At 34.1% G+C, this 14,484-nt stretch overlaps 1 protein-coding gene across 3 annotated transcripts in view; it reads left to right on the forward strand.

Moving 5' to 3' along the window:
* stj (voltage-dependent calcium channel subunit straightjacket) overlaps nt 1-14,484 on the forward strand; it is a 105,553-nt gene that overhangs the window by 52,527 nt on the left and 38,542 nt on the right. For all 3 annotated transcript variants that reach the window (XM_072536931.1, XM_072536930.1, XM_072536932.1), the window contains exons 11-13: nt 3,435-3,518; nt 9,868-9,948; nt 11,929-12,003. In XM_072536931.1, coding sequence (XP_072393032.1) covers nt 3,435-3,518; nt 9,868-9,948; nt 11,929-12,003 — 240 coding nt within the window. The remainder of the gene's footprint in view (nt 1-3,434; nt 3,519-9,867; nt 9,949-11,928; nt 12,004-14,484) is intronic.

Genomic DNA, 14,484 nt, shown 5'->3' on the forward strand with positions numbered 1-14,484 from the left:
GGAGTCCTAGGCCCCATACTGTTTAACATTGTCTTGGATGACATAATTAAAGAGACTAGAGCAGAAACATTCAAATTATATGCCGGATATAGAAATCTAGAAGCAGTGTGGATCTCAGAGTGTGCATACGCTGACGATCTAGTGATATTTGGGATAAATGAAGAAGCGCTTAATCAAAATTTACAAATATGGAACGCTACACTAATTAAACGAAATTTGAGGATCAATAATGAGAATACGAAAGTAATGGTACGTGGAAAAAATAGAAAACAAACGAAGATAACACTTAACGGAAATACACTTGAATAAGTCGATACTTACAAATACTTGGGAGTACAAATAGAGAACAGAGGAACTGAAGAAACTGAAATCAGTTCCAGAATAGAAAGTGCTGCTCGGATGTACCACGCAATTAAAAGTACGTTTTTGTCGAAAAAAGAAGTATCCCAAAAAGCCAAAGTGACCATATACAAGACGGTGTTTGTGCCAATTTTAACTTTTGGTAGTGAAAGTTGGACGCTTACTGATAAATTAAAATCGAAAATGCAGAGCATAGAAATGAAGTTTCTTAGAAGAATAATGGGTATAACCAGGTTAGACAGGATTAGAAACGAGGCAGTCAGAGAACATCTTAAGGTTTAACCAATTATTAAGAAAATTGAACAGGCCCAACTGAGATGGTATAGACACATGGTTAAAATGGATTAAGAAAGACCAGTTAAAAAAGTATGGGAAGCCAGAAGACAAACCAAGAGACCAAGAGGCAGGTCAATGAAAACATGGGATGATAATGTAACCTCAATCCTAGACACACGAGGAATCAGCAAAGAACAAGCAAGAATATTATAGTATACCAAGGTTTAAAATAATAATCAAGGTCTTTGTACAACAAGAAAACTTTGATTTTTTTACACTACATTATATTTAATATAATTTTATGCCAAATTTCGTCACCATCTGAGTCATCAGCATTACTCTCATTGTCTTTTTCAGCCGGTGTGCTTTCTTGAAATAAAAGTTTGTAGAAGTTTCTACTTTCTTCTCTTAAGCACTGAAAGAAGTCTCTCACGTCTTTTATTTTAGACTGATTAATAGAAACCCGAGGCAAAGGTGTAAGAGTAAGGTCAAGTGGCAACGTTTTTGCATATTTAATAGGGGTCTTTATTTCAAAGTAGGTTTTAGAAGCAGCCAGTGTTCCACAAGGTTTATTTTATTTTAAACTCACAATCTTTTTTCACAGGCTTCTTCAAAAATAAGAAAGAAGTGCTGCATCCATATTACAAAGAAGTCATGTTTGAGTCAGAAAGAAGACGATTTTTTCTAGGTAGACTTTGGGTTCCTCGACATCTTGAACTCTTTTTAAGGCCTGACTTATAACCCCAAAATTTCTGTCGCACTGACTAAAGGATTGTCATTTGAAATTTTTCTTTGGTTTCCATATTTTTCGTGTTTTTCATCAAGCCGAGTTTTCTCAACATTGTTTTTATGTAATATTCTTACACTCTTTACTCCTACTTGATATAAGTCAAAAAAAAAAAAGGAACGGCACACGGGCACATCACAACCAGAAGTTTTAAGCTTGTATTTCCAGTGATACGGTCTGCTATTTTGGGGTTTACAATCTTCTTATAAATTTCCGGAGGCTTGGCTAATGCCATACAACCTGCTAGAAGAGTGTCTTGTTTTTTTAACCATTATCATAAAAAGAGTCAAATAAACGCTTTTGATCTTGCGAAGTTATTTTTGCAAAACATCTATCTGCACAACACTTACGGACAATAGAAAATACCTTTCTCTATATAGTTTTTTCCGTAAATTTTGACACATACTCCTGTCCACTCCTTCTCTTACATTTTGCCACGTTTTCTTTCCAATGGTCTTTCTGAACAATTTTCTTTTTGGCACCTTTTGTCATCGTGTTATCTAAAACAGCTTTACGACTAGCTATTGCTTTAAAATACATTAAAACTTAAAGTTTAAAATATAACATAACCTCAATCATATTGTCAGAAATTCACCAAAACAGAGTTGATTTAGAAGCAAAAATCAGCTGTGCCAACACTTCACTAAAAAAAGTATTGTACCAAAATAAAAAACCGTAATATCGTAGAAAAAATTGGTAGACTGACAGAGAACAACATATAGACTTCAATTCTATGTTCACCGGAAGAAGGGCTTATAGGCTTATAGGCCCTTATTCTAACCACCACCTTAATTATCAGTTTTCGACTATTGTAGGAAAGTGCGAAAGAGTAATTGGTAAAAAATTTTAAGTTGAATTTTCATATCTATACTTTGGAAGAGATTTCTAAAGCAGCACATAGTAAATATGGCTTTTTACGAAATAGCTATCGCAGTAAACATTTGGAAGAGTCCATTTATGTCACGAGGAGAGTCGTTATACAACATGTACACATTTATTTTACACACTATGTCAATTTTGTTGAAATTTATAAAATTTAACCACTATTAATCACCATTTTATGTAAAGTACGTTTATTTTGATGTTTCGATTTCCACGTCAGAAATCGTTCTCAAAATAAGAATTTTGATTATCAAAAACAGAAAACAACTCGATACAGCATTCTGGTTGGGATAGTGGTCTTCGAAAATATAAAAAATTATTCAGCAAAAACGTTTAGTGTTTAATTCAATTTTTCGATTAGCTTGTAAAACTTTGATAATTCGTTGTTACTTCAATTATCACACTAAAATTTTGAATTTGGTAAATAAATGAAAATGAAAATAGATATTAAGTTTTGAGAGGTGGTGGTGACGATTCCAAGGTGGAATCAAGATTAACGGAACCAGCATAGACATCAGATAGGCTGATGATAGCTTCCTACTGGCAAGCAACGCACAAGAACTACAAAATATAATAAATGCACTTATTATAGTCAAATGTTCGGTTTAAATCTAAACGTTTTCAAAACTAAAATTTTACATTTTTTCTGTCTTGCTATTTGGCTGAGAAAGTTGGAGAATGGACTCTCAAACATAAAAAGAAAATACGCCTTTGAAATGTATATTTACAGATGAATGCTAAAAGTTCCATGAGTACACATTAAGAATAATCAAAGGTGAAAGATGAAGATGAATTACTCCAAATCATATTGAAAGGTGCCAGAACTCGTGGCTGAAAGATCTGAGGAGATGCTTTGACCGCTCATCCGCAGACATTTTTCGTGCAGCCGTTTCTAAAGCTACAATTGCCATTTGGATCGCCAACGTTCGAAAGGAGACGGCGTAATATGAAGAAGAAGGCGACGCTTTTGTTCGAATATGCAAATCATAAAATACACGCGAAGGAAAGATATTTGTACTTCTGTCTAATATTTATTTATTTATATTTTTATTTTGTACTGTCATATTACTTTATTGCTGTTTAATTATTGTTATTTACGCATTGTTGAAAGATTGTACTTAATTTTTAGCATCAAGATAATTACGGCGACACTCAAGTCTACCATCTTATGACATCAGTCTCACTTCCAGTATACGATAAAAAACCTCGACAGGTAAATATTTGTATTGAAAAACGACTCTGCTAAAAGAAAGAAGTATTAAAAAAATTACGTTATAAGATCTACTCTTGTATATACATTTTTAGCACCGTCTGTTTTATTCTCTTACATTAGGTGGATAATTTAGTGCAATACGTTAAATATATCAACTCTATTATTATGACCTAACTGGTACAAAAAATATACTTACAATCAGTTAACAATAGATATTGTGGATTTCTAACCCGCAAAGCAGTCGAGAAGCAACTTTTTTCTCAAAATTACTTACCATTTAAAGTTTTTTAAGTAATTACTTTCCCCTACAGTTTGGAAAGTACTCTCCCAGTTACTTTCTTTACCTGCTAGCTCACTACCATTAGTATAAATGATAAAATAATGTAACAAATTATAATGAAAATGAATATAGACATTATTATTTATAATTTAATTATTAACGATAGACTGTAAGTACAATAGTAAACATACCTCGGTGGAGTCATACAGCCTCGCGTCGATGAATTTGACGCACGACTGTAATATATAGTACTTCTTAGGTCGGTATGTAATATATTCTATATTTCGTAAGTCATATATCAAATCTAAAACTATTGTTATGTTTTATTAATCTTATTTATTGTTTTTATTTATTAATAAAGGTTCTACACTTATAACACTTAAAAGTTTATTTAAAGTCTTTATTTCCACAATCTACCTAATTTTTATTACTTACACCAATAATTATAAAATTTATGTACATTTATTGTAATACGTGCGTTACATTTTAAAACGCGGCGCGATCTTCAAAAACTAACTGTCTTGTTTACAACAAAATTCCTCTTTAAATATAAAACTTCGTTAGTTTCGGAAATCCCTAGAAGCAGACATGAATTGGCTCGAACCTTGGGGAAGACCGGTCGTGGCGGTGTTGACAAGAATTGCCTCGAATGAACGGGAACTCAGGCTGGTTTTTTATCGGAGGGGGATCCATCGGTTATTACCTGCGTGTCCGCCGGCCGGTGTGTGATCTAGAAAATACTTGAATAGAAAAGATATTAGTAATAAATATGTTTACAGTTCTGAGCCATACGATGCGTCATCATCTATTGTAACACTATCCTAATACTAGTTCAATCAATTTGTACAATTTATTGACCCATTAATATACGGTAACAGTTCAGTCTAAGAGAAAAGTTCTGTGAAAACCAATCCATTAAAAGTTAGTGATTTTCATATTTTTCCTGCGATGAGAAATAGAAAAAGACCATTCCTCACAATATTACATGCTATATCTATATGCGAATACAGCTCCAGTTTTGTATATTTAGCATTTGGTTTTTCTGGTAATAGTTACCAGATGTTAAATAATTAACACTTCCACACCGCCCACTTGGATGTTCTCCACCGAATGAGCAGAGCACATGAGCTCATTGAAATCATAAAAGAGAAGTAGGTACTGCATATCTCAGACATGTAATGAGAAACAGCAGATACGATTTTCTGCAGCTCTTAATCAAGGGTAAGATTAAGTACAAACGTGGACCAGTACAAAGACAGTGCTCCTGGCTTAAAAACATACGATATTGGTCAGGCTTGTGCTCAAGTGATCTGCTGAGAAAAACCCAAACAAGAGAAGAATTTGCCAAAAGTGTTGCCGATCTTCGATAGAAGAAGACACTCGAAGATGAAGAAGTTTTTTATTGTGTCTGTACCATGTATTATAAATAGTTTCTTGTAGAGCTCTTACTTCCATTCTATGTTTGTCTAGTTCTCTGAGTAAATTTTGTAGAGCTCATAATCTGTGTACGTACCGAATATTCCAAGGTTGCAATATTCCAAGCAATCCGTATGTCATATACTTTTTTGTCCTTAGTCGCTGTCGCGTATTTTAATCAGATATATTTTATCTGATAAAGATCTTTTGCTTTCTTTACCAATGGAAAACTGCTGTCAAACTGTTCGGGCATACACAGGAATCACAGGTTTCCGTATCTATGTATAACTGTTAACTTAAATAAATGACGGCTTTGGTGAAATCGAGCGCATTGCACTAAATAGTTCACTTTATGTAACCATTAAAAATTTATCGACTACATATGTCTACAGAATATAACCGAAAATATCCAAATCAACGAAGCCATATGGATCGAGGTGACGCGTGAGGTACATACAGCGAGTTGTAAAGATTTAGAAAAAAAATTAATTACTTTTTAGATCAATTTTAGAGCAGTACAGCGTCTTAGGATATTACCAGCTAATATTTAGACCACATAGAACCGTATACGTATAAAACCAATGTGTGTATTGTATTAGAATATATTAGGTAATGCTTGAAATTGTGTGATTTACTAGATTGGCTAGTTAATTTTGTCCCTTGGTTACTCATTTAGCAAAATGTTATTATCAAGAATAATATTAATGTGAACCAATTAAATATATTTTGACAACAAAGATTTATTAGGATGTTTGTAATTTTACGAAATAATATTTAAATATGTTTTATTTTGTGAGAATTACAGTATTAGTAAGGCAGGGAAATATATATTGTCTTAGACAAAGTTATATTTTTAGATTATAGAATTACTAGATACTATTATAGTTTTCTACCTTATATATGTACGAACAACAGATTTCATTATCTAATAAATTGGGGGGGTTAGCGTGATAATTTAGGATTGAAGCTGTAGATGAGTCTAATAAACCCCTCTAATGAATTGTCTCCACTCTGATAAAGGCTGTCACCATTGTAGAAGACGTCTGTCTCAATGTCCTTATCAATGCCTCTACAATTCTTAGGGGATACTTATCCCTGCGAGCGGGGCAAGGCTTACTGGTTCCACTAGTCTGGACTGACTGGTTCCGCCCTCGCGGATTTACAAGAGGGTAGGGAAATCTTTCTGGAAAGGAAGGGAATTAAGGACTTCTCGGTCTCAGGTCCTGTAAAGAGTGAGAGGCTATGGGCTTACGTTAAAAGCCGGAGCACTGCATAAGCGAACTGTGTATCTCTTCTAGTCTCGACCTGTAATGGCTAGGAATAACAAAAACAAATTTCGAGTTTACGATGTATTAACTATACTGTACACTAACAAAATATCAGTTAGGACCAAAAATGTTCGATCAGGCGCGAAGGGAGACGAGAAGAGACAAGCAAGGAATTAAAGGTCGGACAATTCCGTATTATTAGATATACCTTGGGTTAGTATATAGATCTTAGTTACCTTCGCGTATCTAGGCTCTAGCTAGGGAATACGCCTCCAGTCCTACAGGGATTTGAGATTGCGAACCTTCGAATCTCCAGTTGCCGACACTTATACGTCACACTATCCCGTCGAGTTAAATAACGCGTCCACTGTCTGCGTATCGTCCGATCTCCACACTATGGCGTGGAGCGTCTGGCGTGACCACTTCCTACTAGCCCTCCTCGCGTGGGGCCCTCTCAGGCGCCGCGCTATTACTGAACTGGCTGACCCACTTCATTCCGTTTTTTATGTATCGCCAACTCGTACCTTAGATTCTTTTTGTCACGTCCATGTGTTAAACTGGATCACGCTATGTAAAAACTTCTTAGTCAGCTCAATTCGTCTCACTTGTTTAACAATTCGTACCTTGTATTAATTTCCAACAAGGTCTAAGTGTCGTAATTTTTTAAACATTCAGGCTTGTGTTAAACTGGGTCAATTGTTTTGTTTTTAATTTGAAATGTATACGTTAAACTGTGTCGAATTTATTCTTTATTAATTTGGAATATATAATAATTACTTAAATAATTATTACTCTTTACTAGACTAATTGTCCCTTAATTTTTCCTTCTTTATTTCCTTGCTATGTTTCCATTACAATTACAAACTATAACAATAAATTAAGGTATATTTTCATTGCCTTCGTAAGCATCAAAGATAACATTTTTGTTGAAGTATATTATAACTCCAAAACTTACGTTTTCAAACGTTTATCTATTTCACATAGTAACAGATATGGCTTAGCTCATAATTTTTGTATTTCGTCATCATCATTCTGGTTTTACAACCCTGCGTAAGTCCTAGCCTCCTAAAGAATTTCTCTCCAGTCCTATCCATCGCCTTCCTCTTTCACGCAGGTATTTCCATATTTCTCATGTCTTTATCGATGTTATCAATGAACCTTGTTCTGGATCTTCCTCTTCTTCTCTGGCCAATGGGTCTATCAAGGAGCGTTTTTCTAACTGGGTCATTTTGTTCTATCCGCATTACATGTCCTATCGACCTCAGATATCCTATATATTTAACGATATCTGGTTTCTGGTATATTCTATAAAGTTAAGAAAAATATTGCGGCTTTCGCTCTCGCAATATTGATATTATCAGCTTAGGCACAGATTTGCACTGATTTGTTATATATTGAACCAGCGGTTGTTGTTACATCTATGAATCGGCTCAAAGCTTTCGAAATGTGGTGTTATAGGCGCATCTTACGTATATCCTGGGTTGACAGAGTTACTAATGTGGAGGTCCTGCGTAGAATGGGGAAAGAATGTGAAATTCTCATGACCGTCAAAACTAAAAAGTTGGAATATCTAGGACATGTTAATGAGACATCAAGAACGTTACTCCAGCTGATTCTCCAAGGGAAGGTAAATGGTAAGAGAGGACCGGGAAGAAGACGCATTTCCTGGCTTCAAAATTTACGAAAGTGGTATAACACGACTACCACTGAACTGTTCCGCGGTGCAATAAACAAAGTAAAGATAGCCGTGATGATCGCCAACATCCGGAACGGATAGGCACTTTAAGAAGAAGAAGAAAGTTGTGATTTGTTACATACGTATTACTTTTTCTAGAGTCAGATTGAATAGTGTACAAGAGAGAGGGTCTCCCTGGCACAGTTTTGACAAACGCTACTGGTTTTAAAAGGTTCAGACAATTCCCCCTGGATTCGTATTATACATTCAACTTTTTTAAGATTTAGTTTTGTTAAACTTACCAACTGATTTGATACTCCTAGCTGTTTCGTTACTTTAAACATTTTTCTTCTACTTACAGAGTCGTAGGCTTCTTTGTAGACTATAAATATGTGATAAGTATCTATGCAGTATTCCTATGTTTTTTCTAAAATTTGTCTCACGGCTGCAATCTGATAAATTGTCGATTTACCACCTCTGAAGCTAGCCTGGTATTTTCCAACTATCCGTTCTGCATATGGTGCCATACGGTGGCATAGTAATGTGGAAAATATTTTATATGCTGCATTTAGAAGCGTAATTCCCCTGTGGTTAGAGCATTAAAATAGATCTCATTTTTTGTGTATGACATAAAGTATTCCAATATTCTAACCACTGGGGAGAGATTTCTGTGTCCATTTTTCATTTATAGGCTGCTGTAGTGTCATTATGGTATCGTGGCCACCTTTACCTTCCAAGAATCGTTGGTGGTTCCTCTTCACTTTTGTCTGTCCCACTTGCCTCATTTCCTTTGTCTTCCAAGTTTACTTCTTCCTTTATATTAAGTACCTGGTTTAATTATTTCACTCATCTATTTAATACCAATAATTTAGGTTATAGGTTAATAGGTCACCATTCCGACTTATGTCCCCTGTGTTTCCCCTGTTGTTCTCTCTACGAAGTAACGGCCATTACAAATGTTAATCTTCCTCTTACATATTTCGTATACGAAGTAACAGCTATTGTAAATTTCTGGAAATCGAAGGCGGAAGAACACAAAAAATTATTCTGGAACAAATCTATATTTCCAGAAAACACTTTAGCATTACGATACATTAGCTGAGAAAACCCATATCCATTTTTTATACTTACGTCTTTTTATTACATTTTAATCTTTTATTTTTATATTAACTTCTGTTCAGTAGTTAATACTACTTTGTTTACTTACTATTATCTCCATTCATTTTATGGTATTACGTTATCGTAGCTTTGCATAAAGTTTGGTATTTATGACAATCTTTTCTAATTCTACACTTATTGGTTTTGAACCGTCATTTTGTAATTTTTAAGGTCGTCTAGTGGTTGTCTTACGTTATGTTAGTCTTTTCTCGATCTCTTCTTAAAGATTTTCTTAGTATGTGATCATGATAAATCTGAGGCATTTTATGGACTTTTTAAGGAAAATTATTTTTGAATTTACCTTCAATTATATAAATATGTAATATAATATATTTCCCTACTTACTTTTTCATTTAGAAGTGTACCTATCTCTTTCAATTAAAAAAAATGTTATTTCGTAAAATCCTTAGTTTCGTTTTGATGTGCTAAATAACTTATAGTTAGAAGTATTATATTTATATTTAAATTCAAGCTAGAGACTATAGAATAGCTCATTAGACTAGTTTTTATAGCCAAAATGTTTTCAAATATTTTAAATAATCTATTTTATAGGAGAGAGTTGCGAACTTATTGGGAGTTGCTGGAACGGATATTCCTATTGAATACATCCAGAGACTTATGATTCCATATAGGGTGAGTAATTTTTATTATACACTCAGATCCAAAAAAAATCGCAACGGAGAAAATTTTGGTCAAATTCAAAGTATTTAAATTTTTTTTATTTTCAGCCCTATTTTGATGATTTTTTTACCACACTGTGTATAAATTTATAAATTTTAATTATCTGTATTATTAAAGTCAGTTATTTGATAAAATTTTAAATTTAACTTATTGTACGGGGTTAATTAAAACGTGATTTTATTATCCTAACTTTTAAACATCCTGTTGAATAATTTCGTTTGCGAATTTTCATAAAACCTTATTTTTCGGTTGCAACCATGTCTCCTAAGCTTGTGCCATATTGTCAATTCCATTTGGTTTACCTTTGATTGATCATAGTTCTTAGTGTCGAAGATTGTGTGAAAGCCGTCGCTCTGGTTAAAGATGGGCGAAATTATGAATATGTGGCTAGAGTACTACACACTCATCGCTCTACCATCCAAAGGGTAGTGGAACGTTCTATACGAACTGGAACAAACAACCGTAAAGCGGGAAGTGGCAGGAAGCACAAAACTACCGCTTTAGATGATCGTTTTATACGAAACAACGTTTTGCGGAATCCTCATTTATCAGCGGTGCAAACAAGAGATCAACTTCAAGAGGTTCGAGGCAATAACGTAAGTGTATTTACAGTTCGTCGAAAATTACATGAATTTGGTTTGCAAAGTTGCAAACCAGCAACTGGGCCCAAATTATTTCCACGGCACAGAGAGGCCAGACTACAATTTTCCAGAATACATTTACATTGGAATTTAGGACAATGGAGTAATGTTCTTTTTACGGATGAGTCGAGATACTGTCTTCACTCATCAGATGGAAGAGAACGACTATGGCGTCGAACTGGAGAGAGATTTGCGGAGTGCGCTTTCAGTCCCCGCGTTAGCCATAGAGAGAGTTCGGTTAAGAGTTCGTTGACTGCACACTGGTATATTGAGGAAATTTTAGCGAATCACGTAGTACTCATTTTTCAATATATCGGCGATGATTTTCTATTAATGCAAGATAATGCGCGACTCTACTCTGCAATGTGTGTCACGCAATATTTAGAGGAAGTTGGTATTATTAAAATGAACTGGCCAGCGTGTTCGCCAGATCTGAACCCAATAGAGCACGTTTGGGACATGCCTGGTAGAAATATTAGAGGTCGCGAAGTCGCACTAGCGTCAATTAACGAACTACGCTTGGCTCTAGAAGAGGAATGGCAAAACATCCAGCAAGATGATATTCGCAACCTCATAGAAAGCATGAGCCGACGTGTACAGGCAGTCATAGAGGCTAGGGGAGGCAATACAAAATATTAAGTTATTTTTTAGTAGTTTTACTTTGTTATTTGCGTACTTAGGTTAAGTTACATTTAAGTTGTTTTTTTTATGTTTTGTTATTGTTATTATTGTTCATTAAAACCAAGATCATGTCGTTGCTTTTAATCATTATTTAAATACAGTGCTTCTTGGATGTCGGTATGACATTTCTTTGATATCAGTCATTAAAGTCCCCATCGTCGTATTACAAATCAATACAAAAGATAATGGTAATAATAGGAAAAGTCGTAAATTGTGGGTGGCAAAGTCATTTCGTTCCTAAAAACGAACCAATCCATATTTTCACATGAAACAAAAAACATAATACTTAAAAGACATGGTTGCAACCGAAAAACAAGGTTTTACAAAAATCCGCTAACGGAATTATTCCACAGGATGTTTCAAAGTTAGGATAAAAAACCACCTTTCGATTAACCCCGTATAATAAGTCAAATACAAAATTTTATTAAAAAACTCACTATACTAAATTAAAATTTATAAATTTTTACATAGTGTTCTAAAAAAATCATCAAAATGAGGCTAAAAATAAAAAAACTGAAATACTTTGAATTTGACCAAAATTTTCTCCGTTGCGTTTTTTTTGCATCTGAGTGTATAATCAAACATTTTTAACAATTTTATTTTTTTGTAGCTCGGGGTGAATGGTTATGCCTTTATTGTAACCAATAATGGTTACGTTTTAACGCATCCAGATCTTAGGCCAGTGGTAAGTAGCTGCTTAAGATTTTTTCCTTTTTTCAGTAATATATGCACGAGTTTACTCATTGAGACATTCATAAAGTTAGATAGTTAATATTATCCAATCGAAAAGCTAAGAAATTGAAAAAGAAGTTACATGTACCATTTACCTACTAATAAGAAAAACGTAGTTATACTTAAATACTCAGAGAGAAAATTAATTAGGGATATACATGAAGAACTTAAGGCAGCATGATCTCGAGGAATTGTTCTATGATGGCAAGATGGAACGATTGAAGATTAACTTTCACAGAACGGAAATTGAAATATTATAACCATAGTCGTGGCCACAATCGTTCATTTCCAGAAACAACTAATCTGCGAACATTTTGAGCAATATTAACTAAATGAGATATTAAACTAAAAAGTAAAACTTTTGTATTCAATAAATTAAAAATTATAATAAATAATAATATCTGTATAATAATATCTTTACATTGCCTTTTTACACATGCGTTATTCAATTTGTGAGATTTTTTTTTTATTATTAATAAAACACCCCTTAAGATGTGTCTTTTACACTGCAATCTAATCAGAAAGAATAATGAGCAGTTCTGTTCCGTCCTAAATTATTTGTAATAAATGCTTAAAACTATAGTTACATTCAATAATGTTGGTGCAGGATATTTCTTACTTACAGTAATTATTTTCACAAGCACTCATGTACACTAAGCCGACTATACTCTGCTTTTGAACTAATCACTACACTAACTCGAAGGGCTTCACCCCCTTCAGTCTTGTTACTAATTCAGCTACTAATAATAATAATACTTTGTTCTGACAGTGTTGTATCTTTAAAATATTGTTATTGCTAGCACAACCTGAGAGTTGAGCACCATATGATCATATCAGTCTGAGTATTTGTGTATAGATCAAAAGTTTATTATCCATGTAAAGCTTTGAGTTTCTTCCAAGCGACCAGTACAATTTGTTGTATTTCCCCAACATTCCAATCATCAGGGATATTTTGCCTATTTAAGCATTTTTTAAATAGTTGAACATCTCATGTAATATTTTTGGTCCATACTTTACCAACTCAATTGAGATGTCTCCAGATCCTGCTGCTTTATCGTTTTTTGATCTTTTGAGGGCATCGCTTAACTCTCCGATTGTTAACTCAATTATTTGTGTATGTTCTGATATTTCTTCCATTTCGATCTCTTGAAATTTACATCTATCCTCTGTCAGTAAGACCTCATAATGGTGTTTTCACTGTTTCAGATCTATTAACTGTAAGTTAGATTTTTCCTTTCCTTCCCTCCGGAGAGACTTTATCACCTTCCAAGCTTGCCCAACTCTTGTTCCACCCATATACCTATCCACCTCTACACATCTTCGATCCCACATTTCATTTTTATTTTTTACTACTTTTCTTTTTACATCTCGATTTAATTTTTTATATATCTTGTAATCTTCCTTCTCGTTGACATCCATTTCTGATAAGCGGTTTTTTTCTTGTTTACTAACGTTTGCATATTCTCCGACCACCATTCTTGAATTTTTGTTTCATGTTTGTCTTTATAACCACTTGCAGCCTCATGAATGCATTTTTAAGCTTTCTAGGTTATATTTAGGGGATGTTACTTCTTGTCCCTTTTCTATATTCTGTACTTGAGTGTTATTGTTTTTGCGATAGTTAACTATCACGTTGGCCATAAGTAAACGATGGTCGGATCCACATTCTGATCCACGGTATACCGTTACGTCAGTTGTTTTCAGCTGGGAAGTTTGACGTTGGATTACATAGTCGATTATCGAGCGCAAATTCCTAGTAGGTTGTATCCATGTATATTTGTGGATGTCTCTGTTAAAAAAATCCATTCATAATTTTGAGAGACATTGTTTCACAAAAATCTCTAAGACGCATTCCGTTGTCATTGGTTATTTGTTCCCTATATCTTCCTACGACTCTGTTATTTTCTTCTCTCCCCACTCTGCCGTTTAAATTTCCTAGTATAAAGATTTCACAGTTTTCCTTAACTTCAGAGAGTATTTCGTTCATCTTGTTATAGAAATCGTCTTTACTTTCTGGATCTGCATCTTCATTTGGAGCATACACTCCGACAATTACGACGTTGTGTCCATTCTTTTCTTTTCCAGTATTAGCAGTTGTTTATTTACTTCAGTCCACGATTTATTATTGTTTTTAAGATTTTTCGAATGGCAATAGAGACTCCCCTCTTAGCTCTGTTGTCTTTACTCACTCCACTGTAGATATGTATATATTCTCCTATATCTTCATTTCCTTTTCCCTTTTTTCGTGGTCTCGGTGAGAATACATATATCTATGTTTTTTTTCCGCTAATTATTTGAACACTTCTGCTTGTTTAGTTCTAAGTCCTTGTACATTCTATGTAGCCAACATAATTTTCCTTTTCCGTTGCATTAGTCGTCTTGTTTTGATCCATTCTTTGTATTCCGAGGTTTTTGGTCGAAATTTTGAGCATTT

Source organism: Diabrotica undecimpunctata, chromosome 7 (assembly GCF_040954645.1).
Source record: "Diabrotica undecimpunctata isolate CICGRU chromosome 7, icDiaUnde3, whole genome shotgun sequence".
Taxonomy (NCBI): Eukaryota; Metazoa; Arthropoda; class Insecta; order Coleoptera; family Chrysomelidae; genus Diabrotica; species Diabrotica undecimpunctata.